Source organism: Schistocerca cancellata, chromosome 11, assembly GCF_023864275.1.
Source record: "Schistocerca cancellata isolate TAMUIC-IGC-003103 chromosome 11, iqSchCanc2.1, whole genome shotgun sequence".
NCBI classification, from domain to species: domain Eukaryota; kingdom Metazoa; phylum Arthropoda; class Insecta; order Orthoptera; family Acrididae; genus Schistocerca; species Schistocerca cancellata.
In genome coordinates this window covers 28614199-28635957 of record NC_064636.1, presented here as the reverse complement: position 1 = coordinate 28635957, position 21759 = coordinate 28614199, and the positions used below count along the sequence as shown (strand labels likewise).

The window sequence follows — 21759 nt, the reverse complement described above, 5'->3', positions numbered from 1 at the left end:
GGGTCTGACACACCGGTGTCAATGTGTTCTTTTTTCCATTTCCAGGAGTGTATTTGTGAAACCTGTGCTGCCTCTCTATAGTATTCTATCTATGTGTGAAACCTACTACCTTACTATGTTCACTTTTCATAAATCGTACAGTGAGTCTGGTAATTTATTTCCTGCAGTTCATAAATGAAAAAAATTGTTCACAGAAAGTGCTGTTATTATACAAAATAACCTTTCAAAATAAAACACTAATACAATGTTTCTGGGTGACATGTTGACGTATTGGAAAAACTTTTTTTGAGAAGTGGAAAGTAAACAAGAATGAAAAAGGTACAGTAGTAAAAATAGTGTGGTTTTGTAACGCAAGGGGGCTACACATAAAAAAGGATTTTCCTTTTTTGTACAACAGAAGATTTATATGGACATCAACAGCTGAAATAGGAGCTATGATGACTACTGATGCTTTCCTTTGACACAAAATATAGTCCTTCTTGTCGGCATTCTTCTTATCTTACACTTCATGGATTAGGCACTGAGCCTACTTACATCTTCACAAATTGTCTGTCCATCTTTTCTTAAGTCTTCTAACGTCCATTTGCCCTGCCAGTTTGTATTTATCATCCTACTATTCTATAATCATAATATAATAATAAGACCCTTCATACAGCCATGAGAATCTTTTTTGTGTGTACTGAGTAGAAAAATGCAAATAACGAGCGCCCTACTCCTAAAAAAAAAAAAAAAAAACTCGTCATAAATCCTATCCTCCAGTTTTTCTGTAATTATACAGGGTGTTACAAAAAGGTACGGCCAAACTTTCAGGAAACATTTCTCACACACAAATAAAGAAAAGATGTTATGTGGACATGTGTCCAGAAATGCTTAATTTCTATGTTAGAGCTCATTTTAGTTTCGTCAGTAACGTGATCAAATTGTAAATTTTCACAATCAACATGTGTGGGCTGACGAGAATCCGCACGCTGTGCAATCACGTCATCTACACAGATTTTCTGTGAACGTTTGGGCAGGCATTGTTGCTGATGTCTTGATTGGGCCCCATGTTCTTCCACCTACGCTCAATGGAGCACGTTATCATGATTTCATACGGGATACTCTACCTGCGCTGCTGGAAAATGTGCCATTACAAGTACGACACAACATGTGGTTCATGCACGATGGAGCTCCTGCACATTTCAGTCGAAGTGTTCGTACGCTTCTCAACAACAGATTCGGTGACCGATGGATTGGTAGAAGCGGACCAATTCCATGGCCTCCGCGCTCTCCTGACCTCAACCCTCTTGACTTTCATTTATGGGGGCATTTGAAAGCTCTTGGCTACGCAACTCCGGTAGCAAATGTAGAGACTCTTCGTGCTCATATTGTGGACGGCTGTGATACAATACTCCATTCTCCAGGGCTGCAACAGCGCATCAGGGATTCTATGCGACGGAGGGTGGATGCATGTATCCTCGCTAACGGAAGACATTTTGAACATTTCCTGTAACAAAATGTTTGAACTCACGCTGCTACGTTCTGTTGCTGTGTGTTTCCATTCCCCGATTAATGTGATTTGAAGAGAAGTAATAAAATGAGCTCTAATATGGAAAGTAAGCGTTTCCGGACACATGTCCACATAACATATTTTCTTTTTTTGTGTGTGAGGAATGTTTCCTGAAACTTTGGCCGTACCTTTTTGTAACACCCTGTATATAAGAATTACATATAAGAATTTTTACAAACCAATCTTAGTCTAAAGAATATGGGCAAGTTATACTTACATTACCGACTGCATAACTTAAATTTTAAAAGTGATGTTTGGGCTCTGACTGGAGCCTCGTGACATGAACACAGTATGTCTGTTAAAATTGTTATAGTAGAAGAGAAAGGCATTTTAGCTTTTAACCACTCATGGACGTCAACACTGTTTATGTCAGTACAGCTGTCGATTTGCCCTAATTATTATCCCAAAAAAATGAACTAGATGGTGTTGTAGGTCCTTTTCTATGTATTCAAACTTCAATATAACACAGTTTTCTGTTCGCTGAATGACTTGGCGGAGACCTTGGTTGTACAAGTCTGCATTTTGGCTGTTCAGGAACCGTTTCACTTTGAAAATCAGTTCATCATCATTTTGGAAATGCCTCCACACAACTGTTTCTTCATATAACAAAAAAGTAAAAAGTCAGTGGGCACCACAGTAGAATACAAGGATTGAGACAAAATCTGATGGCCCAAAGAAGCAACATGTGTGAAATATACAGAATCTGCTGGGCCATTGCCATGGAGCATAAACCCATTGTTGAACAATTTCCCATGACTCATTGACTTGACAGCCTTCCGTAGCCTTGTTAGTACATTTAGTTCATTCAGTATTGATTGGCACTCCTCATATAACGCCTTCAAAGTAGCAGTTTGAAATGTGTATCGATTTATGCATGAAGACAGACTTAGTACTGTCTACCACCATCATATGGTGATATATTGGTATATTGCAGCAGCATTTTTTCCACTTGTAAGTATGCTGGTGGACATCGATAAGGCAATATTGCAGCAGACAAGCATGGGCAACAGTGGACAGTGTAGTTTCTTGAAGGAACGAAGTGACTGCTTTAGACATACACAAGAACTCAGTAGTCACATGTGGGGTATCTGCACGAGGTCACAGATCCATGTTTTGGTTGTCAGAGTACAGAGACAGCACAGGCTGTGCTGGAAAACATAAAGCACTGCGCATCCAGCCAACCACCAGCCACACCAACCAAAGAATGCCCTGTGTCAATGAACTGATAATGGAGCACAGGCGAATCGTGTTTATTGAACTGGAGAAGACAACTGCTCTATTATGGGGAACCCCATACCATCATCCCCCGAGGATTTCAAGATGTGTGCACAATGGATGCCCCATTTTCTCACCAATGCACAGAAACAGAAATTTGTGGAGGTATGCCAAAGGTTGGTGCAACAGTACAGCATAGATCCACTCGATTTCTTTAGGTGACTGTTCACTGTCAATGAGTTATGGCTCTTCCATGAGACTCCAAAAAGAAAACGCAAATCTATGGAGTGGAATCATACTGGGAGCCCTTGCCTCAGGGAGCCATGACTGGGGCGAGTAATGCAGAAACAAATGGCAGCAATGTTCTGTGATCAGGAAGGGATACTGCTGGCAATCTTGCTCCCTCCTAATACGACCTTCAACATTGATCAGGATTGCAGTTTACTGCACGAACTCCAAAAACACACTCAACAATGTCACCACAGACAATGTGGCCATGGTGTTCTGCTCCAACATGACAATGTGCAGCCACAATGCAATTGCCAGAACATTGCTACCATGAATGGAAAGGGTTTACTGTGATGCCACATCCTCCATGTTCACCGGATCTGATCTCTAGCGACTATACCCTATTGACCCAATGAAAGAATTTATGTGGGGTAAGATGTTCACCACCAACAACAAACTCCATGCAGATGTCCGCCGGTGGCGCTGGGATACATCAAATAATGGTCTGCTATGCAAATACACACATCAAAAAAAGTTTTGCATCACCCCTGTTAAGAGAACTCCTGAAGCGAGATGTACACTGTGGATATTGTATCACACAGCCTCTTTGACTGTTCAGAGACCAGCGTCTATTAGACTGATGGGGCCCGACAGCCGACCAGTTCTAGTCATTCCACCAGGAAGGAGGTACATGGCTCATGTTGCCTGTAGTTTCACCATGCCTAGACGGTCAAACCCACGGTTCGATTGCATCCGCATTGTTACTTTGTGCCAGGAAGGGCTCTCAACAAAGGAAGTGTCCAGGCATCTCGGAGTGGACCAAAACAATGTTGTTCAGACATGGAGAAGATACAGAGAGGTAGTAACTGTCGACGACATGCCTTACTCGGGCCACCCAAGGGCTACTACTGCTGTGGATGACGGCTACCTATGGGTTATGGCTCGGACTAACCGTGATAGCAACGACACCATGTTGAATAATGCTTTTCATGCAGCCACAGGACGTCCTGTTACGACTCAAACTGTGCGCAATAGGCTGCACGATGCGCAACTCCACTCCCGACGGCCATGGCAAGGTCCATCTTTGCAACCGCAACACCATGCTGCATGGTACAGATGGGCCCAACAACATGCCAAATGACTGCTCAGGATTGGCATCATGTTCTCTTCACTGATGAGTGTCACATATGCCTTCAACCAGACAATTGTCAGAGACATGTTTGGAGGCAACCCGGTCAGGCTGAATGCCTAAGACACACTGTCCTGCGAGTACAGCAAGGTGGAGGTTCCCTGCTGTTTTGGGGTGGCATTATGTGGGGCCGACGTACACTGCTGGTGGTCATGGAAGGTGCCATAACAGCAGTAAATTACACGAATGCCAACCTCCGACCGATAGTGAAACCATATGGGCAGTATATTGGCGAGGCACTGGTCTTCATGGATGACAATTCGCGTCCCCATCATGCACATATTGTGATTGACTTCCTTCAAGAGCTCCTGCACAGGGTTCAATATGTCAGTTTAAGACAAAGATGATGTCACAAGAAAGAGTGGTAGCAGGATGCAGTGACTGTCTAACCCTGTGCAGGATTAACCCATGAGAATGATATGGGAAAATAACCATCACTTTGTGATCAGCTGATTCATGGCACATGTTCTGTGGGCGAGGAGAACCAGAGCATTTCCATTAACTGGGCCAATCTTGAATGACATCACTCCTATCCCAAAACATTTGCACCCATTTCACCACTATATACAATGGCAATGTTGAATTACCAAATGCCTCATACTGTCCCTGGAAACACCATTGTGCACACAGATCATCTGCCACTTCAGTCTTGATCTACACGTTTTTCATGTTTCCTAAATATGCTCTTAGGGTACTTGTTCTGGCCTTCTGTACTTTCAGTACACATTAACACTGACTCAAAGCCATTGCTGCTCACTGTACTACCTCAACTGACTTTGTCACCAGCTACATACAGCACACATACCATTGGATGCACATCCTTCATGTTACTTTAGTGTTGCCATTGATTTTTATCCAACACTAGTAACATCTGTGCTTCATTGTCTAACAATTAATGCTGTAACATATAATTCTGAAACAATTATAAGCAACATAACGTTCCTCTTACGCTAAAAGTTTGGCATTCTATAAGTTTTAGCAAACATTATAAGATCTGTTTCATCAAATGGTTGTCACGTCTCTGAAGAAATTTTGATGTACAAACCATAAGTAATCAACGCTATTTGAAATCCATAATCAAATCTCTGCCTCACATGGATATAAAATTACATTAATTAAACATTAATAGTTTTGGAGCCTATCTTAACATCAGGTATATAAAGTGATACCAAATTTGCCAGTGACTTTGTTAGAGTTTGGACTCTGAAAAAACACATTTCTGATCATTTTATTTCACTGTATGCATCACATAAATGATGTATAAATTTTATGGCTTAGGGAAACACCTCTCATACTGTTTATTGATATTTCTTGTGGTCATTTACTTCATGCATCAGAAATGTAGACTATGGAACAAACTTACAAAATTTTAAAAGCAAATAAGTATTCATGACAAAGTTCTCGCTAAATTCACAAATGTTCATACCAGATTGTCAGAAGCTAAAAGTTTCAGCTATTTCAAAGCTATTTCAAAGACAGCTATTTTGCATTACTTGTACGTTATACTGGTCTGTAACTTACATTACACTATATGATACTGCACTTAATATCCAGTATACCACATAACAATTTTCATAATTTAGTAATAAATATGTAGATACCACAATGAATAATTACTAACTTCACTTACCTGTCAGTTGAGATAGTATCATTCATCAGTATCTAATCTACTTAATGATCTCATTATTTATGGATGTACATGTTTATTTTTATGGCCTGTATGATAAATGCGAATAAATTATTGGCAAATTCCATTATGTGAGCATATTTAAATTTTAGTACTACAAGAGTAATTACACTGTAATTACAGATGAGATAAGATACTAGTAAATCCTTTCAGTTAAATTATGTGCATTTTGACATACAATCAGAGCAGTATGCCTCACATAGATGCGAAATGAAAGACAGGATAAAGGAAAATATAAGAGCATGAAAAGGTTTTTTTTAAATCTATGGACTGGATGCTTTGCACTTTCCACTGCCTTGTGCCTCTATTGCTAACTTTGTCCATTCTCAGATTCCAAGATTTCTGAGCAATCTTTCTTTTGATGAGTTTTCACTATAGGTAATTGCTTTGTAATTCCAATATTCATATGTCCAGTCAACATGTTTTCCTCATTCTGTCATTTCCATCCCTTATGTTCCTTTTTTTATTCTTAGAACTATTTGTCCACACATCATTCTGTCTGTCCATTTCATTTTGATTCCATTTTTATCCACTCCAAAACTGTCCAAATAATTTTCCACTTTATCTTCAATTGTCCACGAGTCACTCCCATATAACACTACACCTTTGCATGTGTTTGTCTTATCTCTACCTGTTCTTTTGTCAGTCAAAATACGTTTCACTGCTTCAAAATATCTTTTATCCATAAATTATCTGCCTCCTATTTTCTCCAACTAGCTTCAATTTTATGCCACCAAACTTACATAGTATCTGAAAGTTCTTACTTTTTTCTAAGGTCTTCCTTCCAAACGTTATTTTAACAGTATCTTTAAGTTCACTGATTGTTATTACTTTGGTTTTTCCTACATTATCATTGTTCCATAATCTTTCCAATTTTTACGATATCTTCCATTATAAATTATATTTCTTCCCTGGTTCTCACAACACTGCTTGTTCATCTGCATATTCAATTGTTTGTATCATATCTCCTCTTACTTTTATGCCCCTTGGAATATTAAAGCAATCATGTCAATTTTAAAATATTTTGTTTTATTGTAACTAATGACTTCATTGTTTAGCTTACATATAAATGTAACACAAATCACCATCCAACAGGGAAAAAAGTGTGTGTGTGTGTGTGTGTGTGTGTGTGTGTGTGTGTGTGTGTGTGTGTGTGTGTGTGTCTGGGCGCGTGTGCTTGTGTTCACGTGCGTGGCACGTGCATGCGTTTGTGCACTATGTGACTCAATATGTTCTTCAATATGGACTGAACACTCTGACAGACCATTTAACTACAGTCAGACAATAGATAATGGGCTGTTTTGCCAATAACAGAAATCGCAGAAGAGTATCACATGTAGCAACACACAACTGATTCTTGTTAGGAACAGTATGTGTATGTCATTCTGTTAAGGTAAGTGAAATTAGACTTCAAATTATATTAAATATGATAAGACCCATTAATAGCTAAAGATAATGTTTACTGTTTGTGTAGTTAAGTCAAAGGAAGGGTCCTGGCTAAAACTAAAGGAAGTCATGCAAATAACACAACAAATTTTCAGAGTAATAGGAAACTGAATCAGACATTAATTCATTTTCCTAGAGTGTTTATGTATCATCAATATAAGGAAAATATTACCTGATTGTTTTTGATTAACAGTGTGTTATGGAGGCAACACTGAAAACAGTGACAGTGTTGCAATCAAAGTGAACAGTGACAAAAACTTTATTATGATGGTACCTAAGAACTAAGCAACTCTTTCTTATTTCTTTTAGTGCTACCAAGCGTTATATGCAGAACTCTGCACATGTATTAGCATAAATACTACATTAAATTTCACTTTAATAGTCATAACAGTTTGATTGTGTGCAACTTCGATTGTTGAAACTATTTTCTAGAGCTTTGCAATCATGATGTATGAGGTAGTTAACATGTTTTTACTGTAAATGCTTTTGAGCAATCTGATTAGATCTCCCAGTTTTCGTAGATCATCTAAGTATTGAAATGGTACCTTAAACAAAATACCAACTCCTCATCAACAGCTATTGTAACCCAGAGAAGCATTACATCTAAAGCCCACTCAATAGATTGTTAAACATAAGTCAGAAAAAAACTAAGTTTCATGTTTATTCTTTTGTGGAGGTGTATGAAATCTATGTAAAAAAGTATTTCGAGTACATTACACTATGTTATATCTGTGAAAATTTAATTTTCAACAAGTAAGAGACTCAGAAATGATAAAATTAACTATTTGTTTCTTAGATAACTTTAAATGAGTGTGGTATTTCTAGGAACAGCAACTGAGGCAAAAAATAACAAATTACAAGGATCAACTCCTCAATAATTTTCCTTTGGTAATTCTGTTGAAGGTAAAATAGTATTTAACGTTTATGTACTGCAGATGTATTCTGACATGTCCATGTTAAGTGATACATTAAAACTCTCACTGATCTACAATTGAGGAATTACATTCCAAAAATGAGTATGGCTGTTTCATAATAGGCAGGATTACTAATTTGAAATGTGAAATGAGCATACTCTCTTTTGAAAACCATTACATTTACTTTAAGTATTTATATTTATTATTGTGTCTCACCCTGAGTACAAACAATTTCTGTCAATATGACTAAATTTAAGGATGAGCCAGTAAAGTAATGTTTTGTAATACTTCTTACATGGCTAATTTCCCTTTGTTAATACTCACATATGCAGTTGGCCTTCAATGCTGATAATCAAAGCTAAGCACTTAACTAAAGTGAGTCAATGATCATTTGTCATTTCAAAATAAGGAAGTACTTACAACAGAGATTTTTCATATAACCTTGTTAATTTATGTTTCCTGAAGAATTCTCACTCATGATAGTCATGTTTTACTATGAATAACACAATGGAAATATGTGATGCAGCCAGTTGCCATATGCAATAAATCTATGCTGCCGGTTTCTGTCTCACACTGCTGCATGGTGAAAAGTAAGAAAACTTTTGTGGGAAATATGAAATGAGTGTTTTGATGATGGCACAGAGAGTCACTTCCATTCTTTCTTTAGCTCTAAGTGACTACTTACAATCTGTATAGAAATGAAACTAATACAGTTTATTGAGCTACTGAAATATAATTTCATGATTTTTTAATTATTTAATTTTCCCTAAATTTTTTATAGGGAAGGCCTTACTCTTCCTTGTAATCATAATAATAAGAACTATTCTGATCAATGTTCATAGTTTAAAATGGAAGACAGATGAAGATCAAACTTCAACTATAGTATTTCAGATTTTTGATACAGATCTGACATAAGGTTAGAAGTTCTACTGAAGTGGTCACAACAAAAAAGCAATAAGTGAAATATCTTGTTCCTTAATAACGTTTATTAAAGGCAATCATTTTGATATGTAACATTTTATTTTGAAATAAAGACTTTATTTCAGTGCCTGAGGATTGCTAATTTCATCCCCTTGCGCATTATCAAGCAACAAAATATTTCTGCTTACTGGTTTGCTACTGACGAGATGATGAAAAAATGAATATGGCAGACAAGCAACAGGTGACTGCGCCCTAATATCAGTTTTACATGACTGTAAGTATGGGCACAACTGTCCTACGTTTGAAGACTATATGTACATTGTTAAAAGGTCAACCATAATATGGGTTTGCTCGTTGAACAGAATATATAAACATATTAAGATACATAAGTGTAAATATTAGAGTGAAGACACACGTAAAACGATCAACATCTTAAAATGAAATAACCACCCTAGATAGCAATATATTTCAAAGTGACCACTTCTGGGACACAGGAAGGTGTGACGACCATGGTTCGAATCTGCCCACAGATTAATGATGAGGGCTAGCGTGCCAATCAGCCTGGATATGGCTTTTAGGTGGTTTCCCACAACCCACTAGGTGCATACAGACTCGTACCTACATCCCACTTCACATTTCAAAAACTTTATGACACTTGCACACAGCATTTACTGTAGATGCAGATACATGGGTACACTGATACTGTGATGGACAGTAGAAGATGACCTTAGATGTTGAGACTCCATAAACCCCCAATCAGCAGAGTTAAAATAAAATAGGATACGTGTCGACCAATTTAGTATCACAAGTGTATCATCATAGTTGTGCTAACTTATTTTTATGTGTTATTTATGCTCACAGAGTGACACAACCTACTTAATGGTTGCACTTTTTTTCATTTTACTTACGGTCTTATTATCTGTGATGATTGTGCCCACACATACTATGATTGTGCATAGCTCTTATTATGAACTCTATCACATATTGCTCTTTCTCCACACATTTAAGTGTCAAATACAATGTGTTGTAAGCAACAGTTTTTATTCTGGTGTAGGTTGATAGTGCCCAAGGGGGGAGAAACTGGGTAATTTCTGCATAACAAAATAAATTGTTCATTTCAAAAATAAAACTGCAGGCTAAGCAGGAAAATGACTTTCTGCAAGAACTTTACAGAGACTGAAAATGCAAACATGAAGGACTATTGATCCTTAACACTGCTATGAAGAATCGAATGAATCCTCTCATTACTGAGTCATGTGACTCAGTCCTTGACGTGTATTTAGTTACTGCTTTATAGGAAGTAGAAACAATTAAACATCTTTGATTACAGATTGCCTGCTTGTATGTAAATATTCTGTTTTTAATTATGTTGAACTCTGCATTATGTGTTTGATAGCTGCACACCAAATGCCCTGCGAGAGTTAATTGTTGCCTTTGAGTCAGGAGCCCACCACATCTCATTAAAATGGAATGGAGTCTGCCCAAGGGCTCTGAGTGTTTTGGCCCAGGGTCAGAGCTCATCCTTACTGGAGGCGTTTCGTCGTCGGCGGCGCAGCACATCGTCAGGTGTGAGCGACACAGAATCAGAGTCGCTGTCAACATCAGCACGGCGCTGCCTGTGGCTGTCAGACGCGGGATCTGGGTCCACCAGACTGATCCGTGAGCTCACTTGCACGGGTTTCCTGGACAACAAGAGCAACACATCACACTGTGGTCACATGTGTAAAAAATACAAATCTACAAAATTCAGAGCAGAGATGTTTTTGTGTGAAACAAGATCCATGTTGGCTACAGGAAAATTTAAACAGATCTTTGGAGAAAAAGGAATCGACTGTATGAATTTTAAGGGCTCAGATGGCAAGCTCATACTAAGCAAAAAAATAAATGTCCACGAAATATATATGGTATTTTGAAAAAGTGTTACGTTCCTACAAGAGGTAATATTGATCAAAACTAGAAGAAAATATTGCTATAATAATATGTCTGGTAAATAATACCTGTTCACATGTACGCTATTGTATTTGTAATGAGTAATGTGTAGTACGAGGGTCGGTCAAAAAGTAATGCCTCCCATTTTTTTTCTACTTAAAGAAATTAAGTTAAGTGAAAAATTTGAATTTGGCGCCATTCCTCAAACCTTCTTCTGCAATCCACTGCAGTAGTAACTTTCTGTGTCAACAGGTGGCAGCACAGCAGAAGTTTGTAAGATGGCCGACATCGATGTTCGTTTGAGACAGCGTTGTGTGATTGAATTCTTGAATGCAGAAGGTGAAACGCCCATACACATTCATGAAAGACTGAAGAAGGTGTATGGTGTTGTGACAGTGGATGTCAGCACTGTTAGACGATGGGTTCGTCGTTGTAAGGAAGCTGAAGGGCAAACACCGTTGACTGACGAAAAGCGGAGCGGCAGGCCGGTGAGTGCAGTGACTCCACACAACATTCAGCAAGTTGATGACATCATTCGTGGTGACCGTCGGGTGACTGCAGATGAAGTGTGTCGCATTATTTCTCTTAGTAAAGGCAGTGTGATCACGATTATTAAACAATTGGGGTACTCAAAAGTTTGTGCACGGTGGGTTCCAAGAATGTTAACCGATCAGAATAAAGAGGCAAGGAAAACAATAGCCTCCCAACACTTGCAGCGCTTCCGTTTGGAGGGAGATGAGTTTCTGAAAAAAATTGTGACCGGGGACGAAACATGGGTGCATTTTTTTGAACCCGAATCAAAGAGGCAGTCAATGGAGTGGCGTCACACAAGCTCGCCGAGGAAGAAAAAATTCAAAACTGTGCGATCGGCAGGGAAAGTTATGGCAACAGTTTTCTGGGATACAGAGGGTGTGATTCTGGTTGATTTTTTGGAGCAGGGATGCACAATAAATTCTGTTCAATACGTCACAACCCTCAACAAACTTAAAGCACGTCTTCAGCGAGTTCGCCCAACAAAATCAATGGCAGATGTTCTTCTTTTGCATGACAATGCAAGACCACACACCAGTCGTCACACCTCTGACGAGATTGTCAAAATTGGATGGGAAGTTTTGCCTCATCCCCCATACAGCCCTGACCTTGCACCATCAGACTTCCATCTGTTCGGGCCACTAAAAGAAGCTCATCATGGGATTCATTTTGAAGATGAGGAGGCCGTCAAAACATCCGTGCGTCAATGGCTTAGGAAGCAGAGCTGTGATTTTTACCGTGCTGGGATACATGCCCTTGTTCAAAGATGGACCAAAACTGTAGAGATGGGCGGAGATTACATTGAAAAATGACAAAATGATCCTCAATGTTGTGGTTTTCAACCTATGTAATTGCATTTAAATTTCCTGACAATTAAACGTAGAAAAAAAAATAGGAGGCATTACTTTTTCACTGACCCTCGTATTTGGTGGGGCACATAGCATTCACAAGAGATTGCATAGAAAATTACCACAATACGCAAATGTGGACAGACGCAAATCTTCATGCAGTCATGGTGGAGAAGGATCAGCATCGCTTCAGTATGAATGTACTAGCGTGAATTGTCAGTGACAGAATCATCAGGCAACACACTTTACCAAACAGATAAATATGTGTCGTATACCACGGATTTCTGTGTGATGAATCACCAGCACTATTGGAGAATGTTACCCTTACAGAAAAAGAACGACTTTAGTTTACCTACAACGAGACACCACCACATTTTCTATGGTCTGTGTACTGGTACCACACTGCAATGTTTCACTGGTAATGCATTGGTTGAGGAGGTCCTGTAGTGCGGTCTCGACATTCACCGGACCTGACCCCAGTGGTATTTCTGGCTAAGGTGACATTTAACCCATAACTAGTGTAGTGAAGTTTTTGTTGCGCTATTGGTGTGGTGGGGTCATCATACATCTAGTTTTTATTTCAATACTAGAGAGCAAAAATAAAATAAAGTCTTATAATCAACTTAATAGTTATTAACATTTCAAGGTTAAAACAGTTAAAAAGCTGAACAGAAGTTAACAATGACCTGCTGCATCCCAGATCAAGATCTGAATCATTGTTGCAGCAGTACTCATTCTGTACTTTAGCAAGGTTTGACTCTACACTTTCATCTAGTATAGGTCACTTATCCCTTTAGTGACCAGTGGGAATTATAGTTCCCACTTATTTGTTTTCGCTGTAAGTTCAGTGGTAATCCATGTTCCCACTTCTAACTTGTGCTACCATCTCTGTTAGAGTGTGCTAACTATGTGTAGATTGTCAACAGTTAGGTGAAAGCTGTTGTATTTCTACCTTGTGAGTCAATCAATGCAGAAGCGCAGTTCCCACGTGAAAACTAGCCACTGTTTCGACCGCTACACCGTTTTTTGGATAGTGTGCTTTCCTTTTGCGTGTGAAGTGACTTGTGTTGTATTTATCTACTTTTATATTTATGAAGGAGACAGTATTCGTGTATATTTGCTGGATTTGACTGAAAATTACGTAAATATTACAAGGTAAGTTAGTGGAAGCAGAAGTGAAGTATTCTGCCCATTGGCTGTGGCAGAGTGTAATAAAATAATGAGTGGAGTGGATAGTTGTGATCAGCTGTGTGAACGGTATGCTGTAGGCCGTCATTCATGGAAGTGGTGGCACAAACTGTTTTTCTTTCTTGTGGATTTGGCAGTTGTCAATTCCTACGTTATTTGGAAGCTACAGAAGACAGAAGCAGACCAGCTAACATTTAGATTGTTCTTGGCAAGGCAGCTTATCTCTGACTTCTCAAGTCGTAAGAGAAGAGGAAGGCCTGTTCATTTTCAAACACCAAAAAGAGTTGTGTCTCAAGTACCAGATGAAGTTTGTTTGAAGAAAGTTGGAACTCATTTCCCTACAAAAGGTACAACAAACAGAAGATGCCGCCAATGTAGCACCAAGAACAAAGAAAAGAGAACAAAGATAATGTGTAGCAATTGCCGTGTACCTTTGTGTGTAGCACCATGCTTCTCTAAGTTCCATAGTACATCACCTTAGTGAACTCAAAGGACAGAATGAACTAATACAAATATAAACGTAATGTTTAACATGTTTTTGTACTAAAAAATAAAGGAAATATATTTTTTTTAAATTAGCAAGTGAAGTTACTCCAGAGTTCGGTGGGAACAATAGTTCCCACTAATTTTTTTATACTCGTAGGCTAAACTCTCACTATCAAGATTTAAACTATGATTTTATGAACGGTTTCTTAGCCCAATAAAGTGTTCATAAAAAGTCTACAACTTCCGGAAATAATTTGGTCACTAAAGGGTTATAGCAATCAGTATGGTGGGGTTCAGTCCCCACTGAAAGAAAAATTGGTCTATGGTCACAGAATTACCTGTCGTAAGCACAACCACTCTGTTCAACTGTGCAGAACACACAGTCTGAAAGATACATATCCCTGCAGCACTTCAGTGTTAGAAATACCTGAACTAAACAAAAAAATTCCTGGGGTTTGCATGAGCTAACCACACCACCCACTCAAAGTAATTGGTGTGCATTGCACTCATAGGCAATATTCAGTAATTACAGGAGCGGGTAATGTAGTCTTAATGGAGCCAGGTGTGCGTAAAAGAGTTTGTGATCCACTGGGAACAAGTGCTGAAGAATATGTCGGGATGTGTGGTTAAGCAGACGCAGCAGTACCTACGATGTCTTCTTCTAGGTGTAATGTCACCATCTACTTTTAAGTAAAACTTGTGTGAATTTATATGAAAGCGACCACAGAGCACTGTGTTGGCTACCACTGGGCAATAAGCGTAGAGTGGCAACATATGAGTTGTAGCAACTGTAGTGATTCGAGAATTTCCACGTAAATTCTGGAACCACTCGACCTGCTGCCACCTCGAACACGCGATGTTTTAAAGATAAGAGTGAGAGAGCTTATTTACTGCACAACACATGTCTATGTGTGCAGGATTGACGTTTGTCATGGGAGGACATGCCTTGCTTTTCATTTCACCACAGGCTACCTGTACTTTCTGTACGCTGAGTCAGTCTTTCCGACAATTATTTCTATTCTGGATTCTTCACTTTTCATCCAGCCATTTCGCCTTAGTTTACCTGCACTCTCTGTTTATTTCGTTCGTAAGTTGCTTGTATTTACTTCAACATTTTTGTAACTCCTTCTTTCATCAATCAGCTTAAGTATTTCTTTTGTTATCTACGATTTCTTCGCTGTTACCTTTCCTGTATCTATATTTTTCTTTCCAACTTCTGTGATAAATCTTTTTATAGATGTTGATTCCTCTCAAATGAACTGCCTACTAAGCTACTCACTACCACAGTATTCATACCCCCACATAATTTCAAACTTATTTGTTCACTCCTGAACACTTCTTTATCCCACTTCTTTGGCCTTACCTTACTATGAATCAAGCCAATATCCCCCACACGGCAGACATCTACTTCGACCACTCCAGAGTTAAAGAAGAAAGCACCAGTTCCAATTGCAAAGATGGCAGGTGCTGATTGATGGGAGTGTTCTTACAGTGACTAATCAGTGTACTTTAAATGAAACACTTCTGGTCGAACAAGGAGAGATCCCCAGGAATGGGGTCGAGATTTTGAAACCATCTATATGGTTGTGTACTTTAGGGTCCCAGGTATCTCACCCTGCCGCTATCCATCGTGGTGGGCATTCCTTTGCGAGTAATCGATGAAAGAAAATTAGTAATTTTGAATGATGTGCTAGAGCTTAAAATAGACGGTATTGTCATGTAGTGGTTATCATATGAGCCTGAAATGCGGCAGGTCATGCATTCAAACCTTGTCAGGTGCTACAATTTTTTTTAAATAGTTATCAAGTTGACTTTGATCATTGTTTTTGTTCTATTAATTTGTTTAAATGTAATGTTTTAAATTTCTAAACCTTTGTCACGTGATTTCAATCATGGAATTAACTTTTACATTTTTTCTTCCTATCCTTTTTTTCATTTTTTCTTCCTATTCTTTTTTTTCATTTGGAATCTTTGCGCATGTGATTTTAATTTTTTTTATTAATTTTGATTTGATCATGTTATATTTTCGTTCACGTTATTGCATTCATTACATCAACTCCTCATTTTGCGCATTTATTTATAATCCCTTCTTTCATTTAAATGTTCATCTGCATTATTCTTTCCATAGCACAATAGGAATGTGTATTTTAATTGTCTGTATGAAGATTAACATCCAAAAAAATGTACTACTTCTGCATAACGAAAAATACGTATTCAACGCTATTGGCCAGCCAATACAAACAGTTTATTTCACGTTTTGTTTTTTGACCAACAAATCAACATTTTCACAATTATAAATATTGTGACGGATAAATAAGAATAATTGAAATCAGATGCACAAAGAGTCCAAACGAAAACACAAAGACAGGAAGAAAAAATAAGAGCAAATGAAAAAGTTAATACCATGATTAAAGTCTCCTGCAAAGGATTAGGGATTTAAAAAAGTAATATATTTTTAACAGAATGAAAATAATGATCACAGGCATTTCGATAACCATTTGAAAATAAAATATTTTTAAGCACCTGACGAGGTTCGGCATAGCAGACTGATACGCTAACCACTACGCTAGAATGTCACTATATGAACATTCGTTAATTTTAAAGCACTAGCACTACACAAAATTACAAAAAAGTTTTTTGATTATTCACAAATGCTATCAAATGTACAGTTCAGCTTTAGAAGTCGTTCAACAACTGAAAATACTATAGTCTCTTTCCTCTCTGAGGTACTGTATGGGCTAAACAAAAGACTTGGAATGCTAGGCATAAGTTTTAGATTTAACTAAGGCGCTTATCGATCACAAAATATTGCTCCAGAAGTTAGACCATTACGGAATATGGAGAGTAGCTCACAACTGGTTCACTTCTTACTTTAACAACAGACAGCAAAATGTCGTTATTCATAGTGTTGAAAACGGCTGTGATGTGGGGTGGGAGTGGGGTACGGTCAAGTAGGGGGTGCCCCAGGGATCAGTGCTGGGGCCACTGATGTTCCTTACTTATATAAATGATATGCCGTCTAGTATTACGGGTAACTCTAAAATATTTCTGTTTGATGATGACACTAGCTTGGTAGTGAAGGACGTTGTGTGCAACACTAGGTCGGTTTCAGATAGTTCAGTTCATGACCTAAGTTCATGGCTTGTGGAAAATGAACTAACACTAAATCACTGTAAGACTCAGTTATACAGCTTCTAACACACAATTCAACAAAACCCGATGTTTTAACTTCACAGAAAGGGCATATGATTAGTTAAACTCAACAGTTCAAATTTCCAGGTGTTCAGATAGATAGTGAACAGTGTGGAAAGGCCACATTCAGGATCTTGTACGAAGACTTAATGCTGCCATTTTTACCATTCTCACAGTAGCTGAAGCGAGTGGTCGTTTGACATGAAAATTGGTCTACTTTGGTTACTTTCGCTTATGTCGTATTGTATTATATTTTGGGGTAACTCTTCCGATTCTAAAAGGATATTTCTGGCTAAGGAATGGGCAGATCGGACAATAAGTGGTGTAAGTTCGCAAACCTCTTGTTGGACCCTGTTCACTATTCTGTGTATTTTGACATTGCCTCTCAATCAATATATATTTTACTGTCGTTTCTTGTTAACGATATCAGCTTATTCCCAAGAATAAGCAGCTTTCACGCAGTTAATACTCGGCAGAAATCCAACCTGCATTTGCATCGGACTTCCTTAACTCTTGTGCAGAAAGATGTGCAGTATCTACATCTACATCTATACTCCGCGAGCCACCTTACGGTGTGTGGCGGAGGGTACTTATTGTACCACTATCTGATCCCCCCTTCCCTGTTCCATTCACGAATTGTGCGTGGGAAGAACGACTGCTTGTAAGTCTCCGTATTTGCTCTAATTTCTCGGATCTTTTCGTTGTGATCATTACGCGAGATATATGTGGGCGGTAGTAATATGTTGCCCATCTCTTCCCGGAATGTGCTCTCTCGTAATTTCGATAGTAAACCTCTCCGTATTGCGTAACGCCTTTCTTGAAGTGTCCGCCACTGGAGCTTGTTCAGCATCTCCGTAACGCTCTCGCGCTGACTAAATGTCCCCATGACGAATCGCGCTGCTTTTCGCTGGATCATGTCTATCTCTTCTATTAATCCAACCTGGTAAGGGTCCCATACTGATGAGCAATATTCAAGAATCGGACGAACAAGCGTTTTGTAAGCTACTTCTTTCGTCGATGAGTCACATTTTCTTAGAATTCTTCCTATGAATCTCAACTTGGCGCCTGCTTTTCCCACTATTTGTTTTATGTGATCATTCCACTTAAGATCGCTCCGGATAGTAACTCCTAAGTATTTTACGGTCGTTACCGCTTCCAATGATTTACCACCTATGGCATAATCGTACTGGAATGGATTTCTGCCCCTATGTATGCGCATTATATTACATTTATCTACGTTTAGGGAAAGCTGCCAGCTGTCGCACCATGCATTAATCCTCTGCAGGTCTTCCTGGAGTACGTACGAGTCTTCTGATGTTGCTACTTTCTTGTAGACAACCGTGTCATCTGCAAATAGCCTCACGGAGCTACCGATGTTGTCAACTAAGTCATTTATGTATATTGTAAACAATAAAGGTCCTATCACGCTTCCTTGCGGTACTCCCGAAATTACCTCTACATCTGCAGATTTTGAACCGTTAAGAATGACATGTTGTGTTCTTTCTTCTAGGAAATCCTGAATCCAATCACAAACCTGGTCCGATATTCCGTAAGCTCGTATTTTTTTCACTAAACGCAAGTGCGGAACCGTATCAAATGCCTTCCTGAAGTCCAGGAATACGGCATCAATCTGCTCGCCAGTGTCTACGGCACTGTGAATTTCTTGGGCAAATAGGGCGAGCTGAGTTTCACATGATCTCTGTTTGCGGAATCCATGTTGGTTATGATGAAGGAGATTTGTATTATCTAAGAACGTCATAATACGAGAACACAAAACATGTTCCATTATTCTACAACAGATTGACGTAAGCGAAATAGGCCTATAATTATTCGCATCTGATTTATGACCCTTCTTGAAAATGGGAACGACCTGCGCTTTCTTCCAGTCGCTAGGTACTTTACGTTCTTCCAGCGATCTACGATAAATTGCTGATAGAAAGGGGGCAAGTTCTTTAGCATAATCACTGTAGAATCTTAAGGGTATCTCGTCTGGTCCGGATGCTTTTCCGCTACTAAGTGATAGCAGTTGTTTTTCAATTCCGATATCGTTTATTTCAATATTTTCCATTTTGGCGTCCGTGCGACGGCTGAAGTCAGGGACCGTGTTACGATTTTCCGCAGTGAAACAGTTTCGGAACACTGAATTCAGTATTTCTGCCTTTCTTCGGTCGTCCTCTGTTTCGGTGCCATCGTGGTCAACGAGTGACTGAATAGGGGATTTAGATCCGCTTACCGATTTTACATATGACCAAAACTTTTTAGGGTTCTTGTTTAGATTGTTTGCCAATGTTTTATGTTCGAATTCGTTGAATGCTTCTCTCATTGCTCTCTTTACGCTCTTTTTCGCTTCGTTCAGCTTTTCCTTATCAGCTATGATTCGACTACTCTTAAACCTATGATGAAGCTTTCTTTGTTTCCGTAGTACCTTTCGTACATGATTGTTATACCACGGTGGATCTTTCCCCTCGCTTTGTACCTTAGTCGGTACGAACTTATCTAAGGCGTACTGGACGATGTTTCTGAATTTTTTCCATTTTTGTTCCACATCCTCTTCCTCAGAAATGAACGTTTGATGGTGGTCACTCAGATATTCTGCGATTTGTGCCCTATCACTCTTGTTAAGCAAATATATTTTCCTTCCTTTCTTGGCATTTCTTATTACACTTGTAGTCATTGATGCAACCACTGACTTATGATCACTGATACCCTCTTCTACATTCACGGAGTCGAAAAGTTCCGGTCTATTTGTTGCTATGAGGTCTAAAACGTTAGCTTCACGAGTTGGTTCTCTAACTATCTGCTCGAAGTAATTCTCGGACAAGGCAGTCAGGATAATGTCACAAGAGTCTCTGTCCCTGGCTCCAGTTCTGATTGTGTGACTATCCCATTCTATACCTGGTAGATTGAAGTCTCCCCCTATTACAATAGTATGATCACGAAACTTCTTCACAACGTTCTGCAGGTTCTCTCTGAGGCGCTCAACTACTACGGTTGCTGATGCAGGTGGTCTATAGAAGCATCCGACTATCATATCTGACCCACCTTTGATACTTAGCTTAACCCAGATTATTTCACATTCGCATTCGCTAATAACTTCCCTGGATATTATTGAATTCTTTACTGCTATAAATACTCCTCCACCATTGGCGTTTATCCTATCCTTGCGGTATATATTCCATTCTGTGTCTAGGATTTCGTTACTGTTCACTTCCGGTTTTAACCAACTTTCCGTTCCTAATACTATATGCGCACTATTTCCTTCAATAAGAGATACTAATTCAGGAACCTTGCCCTGGATACTCCTGCAGTTTACCAATATTACGTTAACTTTTCCTGTTTTTGGTCTCTGAGGACGGACGTTCTTTATCAACGATGATAATGTCCTCTCTGGTAAGCCGTCAGGTATTTTATCGTTTCGCCCAAGGGGGGTCCCTCTAACCTAAAAAACCCCCGTGTGCACGCCACACGTACTCTGCTACCCTAGTAGCTGCTTCCGGTGTGTAGTGCACGCCTGACCTGTCTAGGGGGGCCCTACAGTTCTCCACCCAATAACGGAGGTCGATGAATTTGCAACCATTATAGTCGCAGAGTCGTCTGAGCATCTGGTTTAGACCCTCCACACGGCTCCAAACCAGAGGACCGCGATCGACTCTGGGCACTATGCTGCAGATATTAAGCTCAGCTTGCACTCCGCGTGCGATGCTGGTTGTCTTCACCAAATCAGCCAGCCGCCGGAAGGAACCAAGGATGGCCTCAGAACCCAAGCGGCAGGCGTCATTCGTTCCGACATGTGCTACTATCTGCAGCCGGTCACACCCAGTGCATTCAATAGCTGCCGGAAGGGCCTCCTCCACATTACGGACGAGACCCCCCGGCAAGCACACCGAGTGCACACTGGCATTCTTCCCCGACCTACCCGCTATTTTCCTGAGGGGCTCCATAACCCGCCTAACGTTGGAGCTCCCTATAACTAATAGGCCCGCCCTCTGTGACTGTCGGGACCTTGCCGGAGAATCGGCCACTGGCCCAACAGGCGAGGCATCCTGTGGTGGCTCGGAAACGATGTCATCACCACTAGGAAGCACCCCGTACCTGTTGGAAAGGGGTAAGGCAGCTGCCACGCGGCCAGATCCCACCTTCGCCTTTCGGCCAGGCACGCGCGAGCCCACCACTGTCCGCCATTCACCCTGGAGTGATGGCTGACCGGTAAGATGCTCACTGCCGGAAGACGCAGCGACATCAGGGGTTCCATGTGATTCCAAGGCCACTGAAGTAGGCATAGGTCTCACCACAGTTGCCCCAACGCCACTACGAGCCGACGCCTGCGCCTCGAGCTCGATGAGCCTAACAGACAAAGCCTCCACCTGCCCCCGAAGAGTGGCCAATTCTCCTTGCGTCCGCTCACAACCACAGTCCCTACACATGACTATGTTTAC

The 21759-nt window shown here is 39.8% G+C and overlaps 1 protein-coding gene across 2 annotated transcripts in view; it reads right to left on the bottom strand.

The window, feature by feature from the left end:
* LOC126108143 (uncharacterized) overlaps positions 1–21759 on the bottom strand; it is a 241463-nt gene that overhangs the window by 29499 nt on the left and 190205 nt on the right. Inside the window, exon 4 of one of the 2 annotated variants that reach the window (XM_049913389.1) lies at positions 10677–10831. In XM_049913389.1, the coding sequence (XP_049769346.1) occupies positions 10677–10831 (155 nt within the window). Of the gene's footprint in view, positions 1–8407; positions 10832–21759 lie in introns of those variants that run through there. The other variant, XM_049913388.1, reaches the window with a different exon arrangement.